Source organism: Myotis yumanensis, unplaced genomic scaffold, assembly GCF_028538775.1.
Source record: "Myotis yumanensis isolate MYYU_CA2020_CCGP unplaced genomic scaffold, mMyoYum1.0.hap1 SCAF_1, whole genome shotgun sequence".
NCBI lineage: Eukaryota > Metazoa > Chordata > Mammalia > Chiroptera > Vespertilionidae > Myotis > Myotis yumanensis.
In genome coordinates this window covers 52,593,494-52,609,440 of record NW_027223752.1, presented here as the reverse complement: position 1 = coordinate 52,609,440, position 15,947 = coordinate 52,593,494, and the positions used below count along the sequence as shown (strand labels likewise).

The following is a 15,947-nucleotide window of genomic DNA, read 5'->3' as shown; positions in this document are numbered from 1 at the left end:
CAAATTCGTGCACGGGTGGGGTCGGCCGGCCCAGCCCCAATCGGGGTGTATTGGGGCTGGGCCTGTCGGGAGGAGGAGACGGTTGGAGGTTGGCCAGCCAGCCTTCCCTGATCGGGCGATCAGGACCCTGCTGGCTTGGGGGAGGGGCTGAGGGCAATTGGCCGGCTGGCCCCACCCCTGAATGGGGTGGGGTGGCCAATTGGATGCCAGCAGCCTGGGGGAGGGGCCATGGGTGGTTGGCTGGCCATCCTTTCCCCTAATCAGAGTGGGGGGCCGATGGGGGGGGGGCGCCGAGCTGACTGGGGGGAGGGGCCGCAGTGGGCGTCATAGCGACTGGTCGTTATAGTTGTTATGGCATTCTGGTCACTGGCTTTTAGATAGATAGATAGATAGATAGACAGACAGACAGGAAGGTTTTGTGTGTGGTTTTTAAAAAAGAAGAGATTTGAAAACTGCACTGCCTTGTATGGCAACCATAGTTGCATGTGGTTATTAAAATGAAATTTAAAATTTTTGTTGCTCACCTGCACTAGTCATATTTTAAGTGTTCAGTAACCATGTGGCTAGTGGCTATGGTATTCAAGCACAGATGCAGAACATTTCCATTATTGCAGAAAATTCTACTGGACAGCACTGCTCTAGAATCAACTTATCTGAGTAAAAATATAGCTGTTTGGGGAGGGCAAGCTTCTCTCTGTCACAGGTGCATTGTGCGGCATTTGGCTTGTTAAATAGGAGCAGCAGAGTCTTGCTTGTAGAACTGTTGCTCAGGTAGTTTCTGGAAATCTCTCAGCTGATGATGGTCAAAGGCACTGGACTACTCTGAGAAACAAGAGCAAACAACCCTCATAGATGCTTTCAGTTTGTTCCCACCTGTGTGAGTGCTGATTGTCTCTGTTGAACAGGAGTACAGAAGTTTAAGGAAGCCCTATCCACTCCACTTCCTCCTAATATATAGGCTATTGTGTGTTTATCCAAAACTGTTTTTGGCTTTGAGATCAATTTTTTAAATATCACAGTATACTTGATATCAGATATACTTTATATTTGTAGCATGTGAACACAGGTGAACTTAATCTATAATAATAACAGCATAATATGCTAATTAGACCAGACAGCCAAATGACCTTCCGGATGTCATTCTGAACATCCTTCCTGACGAAGCCGTGGCGGGGGTGCCGAGGCAGAGATGGTTAGGGGTGATCAGGCAGGCAGGCAGAGTGGTTAGGGGCGATCAGGCAGGCAGGCAAGTGGTTAGGGGCAATCAGGCTGGCAGGGAGAGTGGTTAGGGGTGATCAGACAGGCAGGCGTGTGGTTAGGGGTGATGAGGCAGGCAGGTGAGTGGTTAGGGGTGATCAGGCAGGCAGAAGCAGTTAGGGGTGATCAGGCAGGCAAGCAGAGTGGTTGGGCAATCAGGCAGGCAGGCAGAGTCATTAGGGGTGATCAGGCAGGCAGAGTGGTTAGGGGCAATCAGGCTGGCAGGCAGGTGAGCGGTTAGGAGCCAGCGGTCCCGGATTGTGAGAGGGATGTCCCGGAATGCAAGAGCATACAGGCTGGGCTGAGGGACCCCCTCCCCCATGCATGAATTTCATGCACTGGGCCTGTAGTCTTAAAATAAACATTATTTGATCAGTTAGAGGGAATCAGTAAAAATTAAATTATTAAAGGAATTAGCCTAAAACTATATAATCCAGATTGGATTGACTTCATTTTGAAATTTCTCCAGTAAGAACAGTATTAATATTGACATTAATTTTAAAAAAATACTGTTCCTTGATATAAATATGTGGGTATATATTTAAAAAGTATTTCCTAATATTTAACAAAACCCAGTAAATCCAGATGATCTTTGGTGGAAGCCCCAAGAGACACTGGTTTCAGGCTTCTTTCCCTTTCTTTTGCTGTGTCTCCTCCCCCTCCCACCCCCAGCCCGAATTGGTCATATCCATGGTTCTTACCGCTCTCTGTAGCATTGCACTTACTACCCATCCCAGATGCTTTAATACCAACCTTCCTTTCTTAAGACCATCCTGGAGAGTGTATGATACAGCTTAGATGGTTGATTGGTACTAAAAACAAGAAAAATGGCAAATGGAGTTGATAAACGTGAAACAAACATTTGTAACATATATGAGAAAGAGTACTTGGGCAAAGTATATTAAGAAGAAAAATGCAAATGGTCAGTTTAACATCTGAAAAATGTCTCACATTTTCAAGTATAAGTAAAACAAAATTGGTCAAAATGATAGATAATAGCCATTGTTAGTGAAAATTTTTGAAAGTGGGCACTCATATTGGTGTTAGGAGTATAAATTGGTACAGTTTTTGGAGGGTAGTGATCATTTTTAATAGGCATTTCCTTAGACATAGTAATTTCACTTGCAAATGTGGACAGTAGCATATGTAAATGATATTCTTTGGAGCATTCTTTCTTACTGCAAAAAAATCAGAAACAGTTTATATGCCCAATAGTAGGGCATTGGCTCAATAAATTATACTATGTAGCAATTAAGAAATCTAAAGTTGATGAATAGCCCAGGCACAGAAAGATAAATACAAAATATTGCAGAATAAAACCCACCATGGATGGATGTATATTGAATTAATCCATTTGTGTAAGATAAAAAAACATTCGTATGAGCATTAAAATTCTTGAGCAGCATACACCGTCTGTTCACAGTGATTATCTTAGGGAATGGGATTCAGGAATAAATGGAATTGTGACTTCTTTTTCGTGTTCTTTTATATTGTTTGAATTTTTTAACTTGTGTCACCTTTATAATTATGTATTTATTTGAGAGGAATAAAAATGTGGATTAATTCATGCATACTTCCCAATTACTGCTTTGCTAAATTAAATTTACATAATACATAAAAATGACTTAGTAACTTCAACAAACCAGTTTTATTCCTTGCTTTCCGTAGGGATCCTATTTAACAGTTAATATAATGTAGAAGACTGACACTTGTGAAATATATGCCCTGAAACCTTTGAGAATCTTAGGAGTTTCAAAAACCACCAAGGCATTTTTTCCCCCCTCATGAAATACAAATGAAAATTTAAGCAGCTTCTTGAAGTCCTTAATGAGAGAAGTGAAGGTCACTAGAGAACAACAAAGCTTCGCTGAGATGTGACTGTTGGGTACCTACTAGAGATAATTCACTTCCATATATAAGCTTTGAGGTGAAATTCCTAGTTGTGCTGCTGCAAAATATTACTCTAGTACATTCAGGGTCAGACTGTTCAAATATTTAAAACTAGAGGCCCAGTGCACGAAATCCGTGCACTTGGTGCGGTGGGGGGGAGGGGGGGACAGGGGGAGGGCCCCTCAGCCCAGCCTGCGCCCTCTTGCAGTCCAGGAGCCCCGCGAATCAATCGCCCCACAGAGGGAGGCCCTGCCCTCAGGTTGGTTGCCTGGGCCTCCCTCTTTGGGTCGATCGATTGCAGAGCCCCCCCTCCCCGATCATTCGCCCTGCAGAGGGTGGCCTGGGCCTTCCTCTGTGGGGCAATCATGGGGTGATGGTGGGGCCCCCCAACCAATCGCATCACACCCGTCTTGGCTGGCCTGGCGCCAGTGCGTGTCATAGCATGGTCATCGGGATGGTCGTTCTGCTGTTCGGCTGTTCAGTCGATTTGCATATTACACTTTTATTATTATAGACTAGAGGCCCGGTGCACAAAAATTTGTGCACTCGGGGGGGGGGGGGTCCCCCAGCCCGGCCTGGGCCCTCTCACAGTCTGGGACCCCTCGGGAGATAACGACCTGCTGGCTTAGGCCTGCTCCTGGGTGGCAGAGGGCAGGCCCAATCCCTAAGTGCAGCCCCTGGTCAGGCTCAGAGCAGGGCCGATTGGGGAGTTGGGGCACCGCCCCCTGTCATGCACAGAGCAGGGCAGATCGGGAGGTTGCGATGCCACCCTCAGTCACGCTCAGAGTAGACTGATTGGGGGGTTGGGGCACTGCCCCCTGTCACACACAGAGCAGGGTCGATGGGGAGGTTTCGGTGCCACCCCCGTCACGCACAGAGCAGGGCCGATCAGGGGGTTGGGGCGCTGCCCCCTGTCACTCACAGAGCAGGGCCAATCAGGGAGTTGGGGCGCTGCCCCCTGTCACTCACAGAGCAGGGCCCATCAGGGGGTTGGGGCACTGCCCCCTGTCACTCACAGAGCAGGGCCCATCAGGGGGTTGAGGAGCTCCCCGCTGTCACTCACAGAGTAGGGCCGATAGGGGAGCTGGAGCACCGCCCCCTGTCACATACAGAGCAGGGCGGATCAGGGGGTTGGGGCACTGTACCCTGTCACACTCAGGGCAGGGCCAATGGGGAGGTTATGGCTCTACCCTGTCACACACAGAGCAAGGCCCGTGGAGGGGGGTTGGGGCGCCACCCTCTATCACCCACAGAGCAGGGCCGATCAGGGGGTTGGGGCACCGCCACTGTCACACTCAGGGCAGGGCCGATGGAGAGGTTATGGTTCTACCCTGTCACACACAGAGCAGGGCTGATCAGGGGGTTTGGGCGCTGCCCCCTGTCACGCTGATCCCAGTGCTGGGAGGCATATAGGATAGAGGCCTGGTGCATGGGTAGGGGCCGGCTTTACTATATAGGATAGAGGCCTGGTGCATGGGTAGGGGCCGGCTGGTTTGCCCTGAAGGGTGTCCTGGATCAGGGTGGGGGTCCCCACTGGGGTGCCTGGCCAGGCTGGCTGAGGGGCTGAGGGCTGTTTTCCCGCTGGCAGGTGACTAAAAGCTCCCAACCGCTCCTTGTTTTCTTTTTTTTTTTTTTATTCTGGGCCAGCTTTAGCTCTGAGGCCTCGCTGCTGAAAACATGGATACAATGTTGCGGTCCGGGGCTGACTGAAAGCCAGTTTTATTTAGCTTTTTATTTGCAACATAGTAATAGTTGCTTAGAGTTGCAGTTGAGAGTCCGGCAAGTGAGGCGGAACGTTGGAGTCTGCAGTTCCTGGAGGAAGCAAGCCTCCCTGCTCGCTTCAGTGCATGGCTGCCGGCCGCCATCTTGGCTGACAGTTAATTTGCATAAGGATACGCTGATTAGCCAATGCGAAGGGTAGCGGTCGTACGCCAATTACCATGTTTCTCTTTTATTAGTGTAGATGGCAACTGTCAAATCTATGAATGTAGAGGAGATGCTGTACTGAGGCAATCTTCCTCTTAAAGAGATATGTGTGTGGATGTTTTTTTCATAATGGTTTTCCTTATTACAAACAAGGAAAATTAAAAGAGTGCAGAAAGGAAAATAAACACCCATTCCTTATAAGCACAGAAATACCATGGTTAAGAATATTTGTGTTTAAAAACGGATTTAAAAGCTGTTTTATAAAGGGGCAGCAGTTTGAACTTTTTAGGAAAAAAAGTATGTTCTGTGTTTTGTTTTTTAACCCATAGAAACCATTACAAATGGGCATTAGGTTTTCAGAAGAGCTTAGGAAGCTTTTAAAAACCCAGATGGAGATGACTGTGGTAGTTCTGCACTAGCTAATGAGAGTGTATGATGTTGCTTCTTTGTTGAAATTCCCTAGTGGCTGCCCCGGGCACACCAACCTTCTGACCTGATGCAGCTGACAGTGAGGCTGCTTCATTGTCTGGGTACAGTAGCAATTGTGGGACTCCTGAGCCTGTTGTAGCTGCAGGGAGAGGTGTGAAAAGAAAAGAAAAGGGCTCCTAGAGGCAGCTGGGCCACCATTTTTTAAACCGAGTGCTTGAAAAACCAGGCTCAGCTTGTATTGCTTGTTGGACATGCTTGCATGGGCCTTTCATTCTGTTTTGGTTTATCACATGGCCTCACATGAAAAGGAGGAAACGGCGCTATCTTGTGCATAAATGGGCTGTGGGACCACTTTGTGGTCACCCTGTAAGTCTTAGCTTCTCAAAGAGGTAGAAGGAAGAAAATGCTGGGAAGCAAGAAATGCTGGGAAACGGCGAGAAGCTGAGGGATGGAAGGTTGCTGGAGGAAGGGGGCTTCATTAGAGAAAAGGAGCAGGTGGTCGGTGCTTCCACCTTTTAGCTATTGTGAACAATGCTGTTTTGAACATAAATGTACAAGTGCCTGTTTGAGTCCCTGCTTTCAGTTCTTTTGGGTATAGACCTAGGAGTGGAAATGCTAGATCATATGGTAATTCTATGTTTAACTTCTTGAGGAACCACCACACTGGTTTCCTCAGTGGCTGCACCATCTGACATTCTCATCAGCAATGCATGAGGGTTCTAATTTCTCCACAGCTAGATAACATGTTATTTCACATTTTTTGTTCTTTAAAAATAATAACCATCATGAGTGTAAAATGTATCTCATTGTGTCTTATTTATTTTTTAAACTTTATTTATATATTTTTTTTATTTTTTTAATCCTTACCCGAGGATATTTTTCCATTGATTTCGTTTTTTAAAAATATATTTTTATTTATTTCAGAGAGCAAGGGGGAGAGAGAGAGAGAGAGAGAGAGAGAGAGAAACATCAATGATGAGAGAGAATCATTGATTGGCTGCCTCCGGCATCCCCCCTACTGGAGATCTAGCCCGCAGGCTGACGCTCTATAAACTGAGCCAAACCAGCTAGGACTCATTGTGGTTTTGATTTGCATTTCCTAATAATTAATGAAGTTGAGTATCTTTTCTAGTGCATGTTAGCCATTTGTATATCTTATCTTTGCCCATTTTTTAATTGGGTGTTTTTTAAAGTAAACCATCCAAGCATTTTTATTTATTAATATTCATAAATACAGCAGTTTCATTAGAGGCTAGATAAGTAAATATTTTAGGTTTGCCCAGCCGGCATGGCTCAGTGGTTGAGCATTGACCTATGAACCAGGAGGTCAGGGCACATGCCAGGGTTGCAGGCGTGCAGGAGGCAGCTGATCAATGATTCTCTCTCTCCCTCCCTCTCTGAAATCAATAAAAATATTTTTTTTAAAAATATTTTAGGTTTTATAAAGGTCCATGTCCCAACTACTCAACCCTGCTGTTGCAGCCTAAAAGCAGCCAGACAATATATAAAGGAGTGGGTGTGGTTGTGCTCCAGCAGCACTTTATTTACAAAACCCAGGGTGGCTGGTTGTGGCTTGGAGCCACAGTTTGCCAAGCTCCAGACCACACAGATCTTTTTTAAAAGTAGGTGGATAGATAGGTAGATAGGTAGATATGTGGTCTATCCAAAGGGACTGAAAGTAAAGTCTGGAACAGAGGATTTGTTGCAGTACAGGAGGAAGGTTGATAAGGTAGCCTTCTGTAATCTATGTTTATTTTCTAATAAGTTGTGACTTTGAAACTGCTTGATCTAAGGTGATTTTTTTATGAACTTTGAGAGAAAATTGCTGTTTGAACCTTGATTTCATTAGGGTAGTTTTTAAATTTTTAAATCAGAGTTATTCAGACTATCTCATTAACAACAGCAAACCCAACAACAATAATACCAACTTAAAAAAAATACCATCTGTCATTAATTTATCATTACCAAATGTCAGCCATGATGCCAGGCACTTTGTACACATTATTTGTCTCCCTTACAGCAGTTCTTCACAGTAGGTATTATTGTTTTATCTTCATTTTATAACTGAGGAGAGTTGACTTTTTCACAGTCACACATAGCTAATAGAGCTGAGATTTGAACCTAACTTGCTTTCAAAGTTCAGTCTTTTTCTACAGTACACTGCCTCTATTGAAGGCTTCCTGCTGTAATGCTGCCAAAATCAATTTGGTTTTAGATTGTCTTCGCAGTTTTACCGACCTAGAAGAGCTTGATGAGACAGAGTTATATATGTGCCACAAATGCAAAAAGAAACAAAAGTCCACTAAAAAGTTTTGGATTCAAAAACTACCCAAGGTAAGTGTTGAGTTTCAAAGCCTAATGCAGTTTCAAGGGAACGGTGCTTTTATGATTGATGAAAAGCAAATTGTTTCTGTAACTTTATGTAATCTCTCCTGTATTAATCTCTAGTGTTTTCAGTAAAAGCTAAATAAACCCTCTGATAAGGCATAAATGTGCCCCCATCATAGTTTGCAGTGTGTGGAGGGGAGAGAGGTCCCAATGCAACAGCTGGGTGACCTACACTCCAACTCAATTCTGACACTCGCTGAAGGGAATGTCATCTTAAGGGCTCAGTCCCACGACTGTCCTCCGCTTCAGAGCCAATCATAAGCCCAGGTTGCTCCTTTAGGTTTCTGACCTACACATTGGAGGTTATCTTACCCGCACCCCCCCCCCCCCCCCCGACATACACACACACTTTGCACTTTAGATGCCTATTCTTCTGATTGGCTATAAATCAGAGATTTCCAACCTCCCTCCTTGGGTTCCATTAATTTGCTAGAGCAGCTCACAGAACTGAAGAAACCTGTTTAGTCGCTAGATTACTGATTTACCAAGGATAGGAATCAATAACAAGATAAAGGATACATAGGATGAGGCCCCAAAGGACCCTCCTGTCTTGTGGAGTTTGGGGCCCAGCATGGGGCATTTGAAAGCATTCTGCTTCCCCAACCTGGAACTCTGCAGGTGCCCTCATGACATAGACATAACTGGTTAAAATCCTGGCCATTGGCCATTGATTCAACTTCCAATCCCTCTACCCTACCAGAGAGCAGGGAGGTAGGGCCCTCATCCTACAGTGAGGTCCACCAGTCACCTCATTCACATAACAAAAGACCTTGATTACTCTCATCACTTAGGAAATTCTAAGTTTTAGGAGCCATATACCAGAAAAGAGAACTACGACCAAATAATATGTTTCATTATTACAAATCATAATATCACAATAGTATGTGCATGGAAGAAAGCAATGTCAAGGATCAAAAGATAAACTGATAAGCCACCTAAAATATTTGAGAGACAGTTAACCAAGTAGTTTGTTTACAATCTTTGCCTTTGTTTCTGATCCAGGTGCTATGCTTACATTTGAAAAGATTTCATTGGACAGCATATTTAAGAAACAAAGTTGACACATATGTAGAGTTTCCACTGAGAGGTCTAGACATGAAATGCTACTTACTAGAGGTAAGGTAATATCATTGTTAGCTGGTGAGAAGACGCTCTTCAGTAAAATTAAGTCTTCACTGACACAGGGTAGAGGTCATTGAGGTGGGAGATACGGATGCCATTGACCACTGCTCCTAACTCGGTCCTGGGATGCCTTCTCCCTTGTCCGCAGCCTGAGAACAGTGGCCCTGAGAACTGCCTGTACGACCTCGCCGCTGTGGTGGTGCACCATGGTTCCGGGTGAGTACGTCAGCGGGCTGGTCCCGGTTAGGAATAGCACCACTCTTGATAATTCTCCCCAAACTCCCTAAAAAATGTGGATTCAGGTAAATTAGCCCTTTGAGTGCCAACCAATATCCTAGGGACTATGCTAAAATTGCCAAGGCATTTTTGCTGCTTTTACAGCAGTTTAGGAAAAAAATTATGAATCGCAAGTAAATGAAGTTACATATTCAAAAACTTAAGGAAACCTTTGCTACATTGACATATTTAGCAATATCATCATCACTAATAAAAGCAGACTTAGAACTGGACGCCATTTCGAAGCTTTGATAGCGCTCCCGGCACTCTAAGGGTTAAAGTGGGTGAAATAGAATTTTCCTTCAGTTTTGGTGTGAAAGAACATTCCTGCAAGAATGTTGTGAAGTGAAGGCACATAAAAGCTAAATGGGACATGGTTTACACAAATCCGGAGCATTCTTTACTCAAGTAATTTCCTTTACCAGTTGATGTTTAAATAGGGAAAATGGAAAATTATTTATAACTTACTTCATGTCCTGTACTTCATTTTTTTTTTTTTTAAATATATTCTATTGATTTTTTTACAGAGAGGAAGGGAGAGAGATAGAGAGTTAGAAACATCGATGAGAGAGAAAAATCGACCAGCTGCCTCCTGCACATCCCCTACTGGGGATGTGCCCGCAACCCAGGTACATGCCCTTGACCGGAATCGAACCTGGGACCTTTCAGTCCGCAGGCCGACGCTCTATCCACTGAGCCAAACCGGTTTCGGCCTGTACTTCATTTTTTATTTTGTTGAATAATTTTTGATTATTTTTCTCCCTGAAAGTTTGGTCTGTTTGAGAATAACTATTTTACCTTCAAAAAACCACTATCTATATTGAATATCCTTTTCCTCAGAACTTTGTAGACTTTGCTCCATTGACTTCACCACTCAGAATTATAAACACGCCCACTACAATTCTGACTCTTTACTCCTTTTTTAAAAAATATTTTTATTGACTTCAGAGAGGAAGTGAGAGGGAGAGAGAAATAGAAACATCAGTGATGAGAGAGATCATTGATTGGCTGTTTCCTGCAAGTCCTACACGGGAGATCAAGCCAGCAATGCAGGCATGTGCCCTGACTGGGAATCGAACCGTGACCTCCTGGTTCATAGGTTGATGCTCAACCACTGAGCTACACTGGCTGGGCAACTCACTTCTCTATAGGCAACCTGTTTTCTCTCTTTGAAAGGTTGTAGGATCCTCTGTCTTTGGACTTAAGAAATAACATCAGATATATTCCTGCTTAATAGTTGATAAGGGACAGTCTTAGTCTGGTGTCTTCCAATAATGGGAATTTTTTTTTCCCCACCCCATTCTCTCCTCTGGAACACCTCACCTGTTAAATGTATAGTAACTTTCTTGGATCTTTCACATATTATTTCAGTTATTCTTTAATGTTTTCTATTTTTTTGTTCCTGAAGGCGGCCATGGCCTATTTTGCCAAATCAGCAATCTGCGTTACATCTCTCCAAATTAAAGATTAGCACCTCCATGAATGTTTATATTGTGGAGATCACATTTTTTCTCATAACTGTTTCATAACAGCTTGTTCTTGTTTTATGGTTGCAGTATCTTCTTGAAAACATTAGAATTTTTAAAGTCTCTGTTTTTTTGCCTTCATTTCCTCACTTGTTAATTACTGTGGGTTTTTTCTGGTACTTCTCTTTCATGCTATTTTTTCCCCTCATGATTGATGATTTTGGGATGTTTATTCAGAATCATAATAAATGATGAGATTGGTCATTATTGGTAAACTAGAGGCCCGGTGCACCAATTCGTGCACGGGTGGGGCCCCTCTGGGTGACCTGCAGGGATTGAGCCAAAACCCAGTCCACCTGCAGCTCCTACCTGCTGCTCCCTACTCGTGCCGGCCCCACTGCACCTGCCACAGTCTCGCGCCCAATCAGTCCCGATTGGGAAAGGCTTGTGCTGCTGCAGCAGCAGCGTTCGTAACTGTGAGCCCTGCATCTGGCGCCCTCCCGAGGGGCGTGGCCTGCGGGATCAGGCTGAAACCAGCTCTCTGACATCCCCCAAGGGGTCTCGGATTGCAAGAGGGTACAGGCCAGCCCAAGGGGTCCCACCAGTGTGCAATCGGGCCGGGGAGGGACCATGGGAGGGCTCCAGGGCGTGTCCGGCCCTGTCTTGCCCAGTCCCGATCGACTGGACCCCAACAGCAAGCTAACCTACCAGTTGGAGCATCTGCCCCCTGGTGTTCAGTGCATGTCATAGCTAGTGGTCAGCCAGTCAACTGCCCCCTGGTGGTCAGTGCACATCATAGTGAGTGGTTGAGCGGCCTTAGCATATCATTAGCATATTATGTTTTGATTGGTTGAACAATTGGTCACCGGATGACCAGACACTTAGCATATTATGCTTTTATTATATAGGATTATATAGGATGGTAAGGGTTTTTCTAACAGTTGTGAAGGTCTCTGTTATACCTGCAGGCTATTCTGCCTGGGAGACTGGGTGGGTCATGCTGTCAGAAAAAAGCCCTTGATGGCCAAAGTAGGGAAAAGGCACTTTCCTCGAGCTACGTACTTTCTTAAGCTCAGTTACCCCGCCCCCCCCCCCCCCCCCAAAAAAACTCGAATGGGAAGTCTGGTTCTGTTTTCTATGTTTCCTATAGGTCTTAGCCTGTGCTTGTTAGGTTGAGCGTTACTCTGCTAGTTTCTCCATTAATCCAGTGCCATGAATACACCTTTATGTTCTAGAAAATCTTCCACTTCTGGTTCCAGTGTCGGTCTCTGCCTTGTCATTTCAGTGGGTTTTGAGGATAAACATGTGAGCTCAGTAAACCATCTTAAACCACAGTTCTCTAGAGTGTATTCCATTATAGCACTTACTAAAGTTTTATCTTCTGACTTCTCCTTACAGGGTGGGTTCTGGACATTACACAGCATATGCAACTCACGAAGGCCGCTGGTTCCATTTCAATGACAGCACTGTGACGCTGACGGAGGAAGACACCGTGGTGAAGGCCAAGGCCTACATCCTTTTCTACGTGGAGCGCCAGGCCAGAGCTGGGTCGGATAAACTTTAATACCTCCTCTAAATCATTACTCGTCAACTATGCCGGACAAACATTTCCAATTTTCCGTAAATACTTGATCCAAGATTTAATTTCATTATGCACTTTTCAATTTCCTATTTGGGGTTTAGTTTTATTTTGTCAATGGTAGTGAACATGGGCACCAACTAATTTTTTTTTTTTAGTTCTACCAGAAAACCTCAGCAGATATTTTGATTTGCTGCTTTAGTGGTAATAATTCAGTTTTTATATGTAGTTCCAAGAACTTAGTTCTATTGGACGTTTTTATATTAATGTTTCAGTTCTCACTTTGAGGCACATTTACATCAATGCTTTGTTGCTCTCACATGCTGACAGTAAGGCATGTTCCTGACGAGAGCATTGCGGCTGCCTGCTGCTCTGCACAGCTGCGCTGGAGACCAGGCTGACTCTGAATCAAGAATCACGTGCATGTATAATCTGTGGCCCATGAGATTTCAGAGACTGCTCAGGAATCATTCATTCTGCTTGTAAAGGTAACAGAGGGCATCATGAAGTAGACCAGGTAACTGATGCTCTTGTATTTCGCAAGGCTGCTGTTTATCAGCACGAACTAAATAACTTTGTTGGTTCAGTGATATCTGTACTGCAAATTCAAGAATTACTCTGTTGGTTTTTAGGTTTTGAGTATATTTTTAATGTGTGTTTTTATGGAGAAGATAGGAGTACAGAAAAGACCAAATGCATTTAGTGTTTAAAAAATCCTCTGACTCAGCTACATGGTTTTGGTGCTCCCAGTGAGATGCGAACATGGCTTTGTTTGCATCAGCATCTGCTCCCCCATTCACTGTAGCACTGGGGATAACTGCATGTCACTGTGGTCTGACTTCGCCCAACTGCAGAGTTTATTTTGACCACCTACTTCTCAGGTAACACTGTGGGCCCTGCTTCTACAGAAGGAAATGAGTCTTTATGGCCCTATTTCATTGGCCTATCCAGCTTAGCAGAGCAGGTTGAAAGTATTCTCACTTTGAATAAGTAGTTCTATCTCTTAGTAGTCTCTCTAAATTTTCAGGAAAAATTGGTACAAGCACTATTCAAATTTAACTCAAACTGAAATTTGGAACTAGAATCCCATGTTAAATCCCACATTCCCTCAGAGCAGACCATATCCACTAAACCAGTGGTTCTTAACCTTTGTTATGCCGCGACCCTTTAATACAGTTCCTCATGTTCCTCCAATTTCATTGTTACAAATTGAACATAATTAAAGCATAATGATTAATCACAAAAACAATATGTAATTATATATGTGTTTTCCAATAGTCTTAGGCAACTCTTGTGCAAGGGTCGTTTGACCCCCCAAAGGGGTCGCAACCCACAGGTTGAGAACCGCTGCACTAAACACTTCTTTTTTTAAAAAAAAATCTAATTGGCTTTATTCAACAATTTGTGAATCAGGTAGCATCCCACCCAGTAAATAGAAAGGTGCTCCCATCCGCTAACACTTCAGCATGACCAGGAGCAAACTGAGATCATGTCTAACCCTGACCTATCCAGGACAGTGGTCACAAGCCACACATTTAACTAAAGTTAAAGAACTCAGTTCTTCAGTCACTCCACGTGGCATGGGACTGCGCAGACCCAAGACGTTTCCATCATCTGCAGTTTTCTCGGACGGTGCTGGTCTAAGTTTTCACTCCAGAGAAAAAAAGCTTTGCCGTCATGTTTAGGTCTTACAACTTAGTCTAGAAGATAATTAAGAGGAACATATTTAAAATAGTTCACAATGCTAAATTACATTATGTGAACCATGTGAAATTGTTTTTGATCTACAAAAATTAGTTTCACTTAATTTGATCTAACATATCAACACCTTAATTTAACACCACTCTGATCTTGCTGAGCATCTCTGAGGAACCCAGGCTTTTCTACTGTAGAAGGTGCACAGCTGTAACTTCTAGCATCTGCACGCAGGTCGGGAGTCTCCCAGTGGGCAGCTGCCATTGCTTCAGCAGTGGAGCCTTGGGCAGTGTTGATGGTGATGGGGAAGAGCTGTATTTTTATACCAGATGGAATCTAGCAGCAGGCTGGACTACAACAGACCACTTGTTGGGGGAAGTGGTCCTCAGACAGGCTGGCACTCTTGGCTCAAAAGATGCACACATCTCTTTTGAATTGCTGTAGTATTTTTATTGCTTGATTTTACTTGAGCAGAACTGTTTGAATATCATGAAGGCTCTTTGGAAAAGTGATTGGACCCATTTGAATTGTGCGCTTACTGCCAGTGATGTAAATGTGCCTGTTTGTATTTTAAAATTTAACTGTGTAGCCTTATCACACCTCTTTTAAAAGCTGACCTTTTTGTGCTCTTCAGGGCTTTCCCTGTGCCACGCTCTCGGGCTTGTGTGGCTCCTCGCTCAGAGCTTCTGCGGAGGCAGGGCCTCACGCTGTCATGTGGCTCCTTGGACGAGAAACCTTTCTCAGAAGTCCTCCCACCTAGGTGGGTGATAGAACAGTTTGTGGCAACACAAATCTCTCTCCATGGTGGAGAAACCTTTGCTAATCCACTGTATTCTACTCAGTGTATAGTGATGACAAATGTAACAGAATTAAACCAGTCAAGTGTACTGGCCCTGGTTGAGTGTTAAATGTGTATCTCACCTGTGGAACCTACTCAGCAGCCTGGTTTCTGGGGTTGGGAACATACTTATTTCTTAAAGCCAAACCTCTCATTCATTGGTTTAGTGTACATGCGTCTATTTAGATTTACTAACCCCTTCCCTAACCTCTCTCATGTCCCCTCTGTTGCTGAAGTGGCCTCTTCCCTCAGGCCCTGGAAAAGAGCATGAACCATCTGTTCCTGCAGCCAGGGCATGGGTCGCCGTGACCCGAGTGCAGCCACAGGAGCGCGCCCACAGCATGGGGAGAGGTGGGCGCGGGGTGGTGTCTTGCTGTGGCCCAGGTCCCTGCTTGCTGCCTGGATGCAGCACCTCCCCCTCAGGTCAGAGTGTGCCAGACTCCAGACCGCCCTCCGCACGTGTTGGCTGTGCTATAATCATTTGCCATTAAAACCTAGTGTGTATGATGCTGAGAGGATTAATTGTGCAAGTGACTGATTTCATTTAAATTGTAATCACATCCCTTTACTGCTTCACCAACCTGAACTGTTTTATGGAAAGTATCATTAAAAGTCTGGTCTCTTTCCTTTCGACTATTATTTCTGAACACCTTTCAGTGGAGCCAAGTAAATAATAATATCCTCCCTCAAGCTCTGGGCCTTGTCAGTCAGCAGGTGGTAAATCCTTACCGAACCCTCATCATCCGGGGCTGCTGGTGACTGTGGATCTGGATGAGGTCGCCTGTGGGACAGGGTGGTGGTGGGAAGAGACCTTCAGTGCTGCCGTCAGGAGCCTGTGGGAGCTCACTGTGGAATGAAGTCACCCTGTCTCTCCTTGGGCCAGCTGACCTTAGAGAAATGAGGTCGGCTCACCTCCTTCACAGCTAGACTCGGCCCTGAGGAACCAGGTTTTGGACTCTGAGCGAAGGATACTGATCTTTTTAAGTAAAAGAAGGCAAGTAAGAGCTGTTAAACATTCTGCTCTATAGTAAGCTACTGAATGCTACCTTCTCTGCCCATGTCCCCTGTAAACAAAAAACAA

The 15,947-nt window shown here is 44.6% G+C and overlaps 1 protein-coding gene across 3 annotated transcripts in view; it reads left to right on the top strand.

The window, feature by feature from the left end:
- USP3 (ubiquitin specific peptidase 3) overlaps positions 1 to 15,492 on the top strand; it is a 101,776-nt gene extending 86,284 nt beyond the window's left edge. For all 3 annotated transcript variants that reach the window (XM_070421348.1, XM_070421357.1, XM_070421367.1), the window contains 4 exons: positions 7,718 to 7,836; positions 8,893 to 9,006; positions 9,161 to 9,228; positions 12,153 to 15,492. In XM_070421348.1, the coding sequence (XP_070277449.1) occupies positions 7,718 to 7,836; positions 8,893 to 9,006; positions 9,161 to 9,228; positions 12,153 to 12,318 (467 nt within the window). In that variant the 3' untranslated portion in view covers positions 12,319 to 15,492. The remainder of the gene's footprint in view (positions 1 to 7,717; positions 7,837 to 8,892; positions 9,007 to 9,160; positions 9,229 to 12,152) is intronic.
- Positions 15,493 to 15,947: the final 455 nt, after the last annotated feature.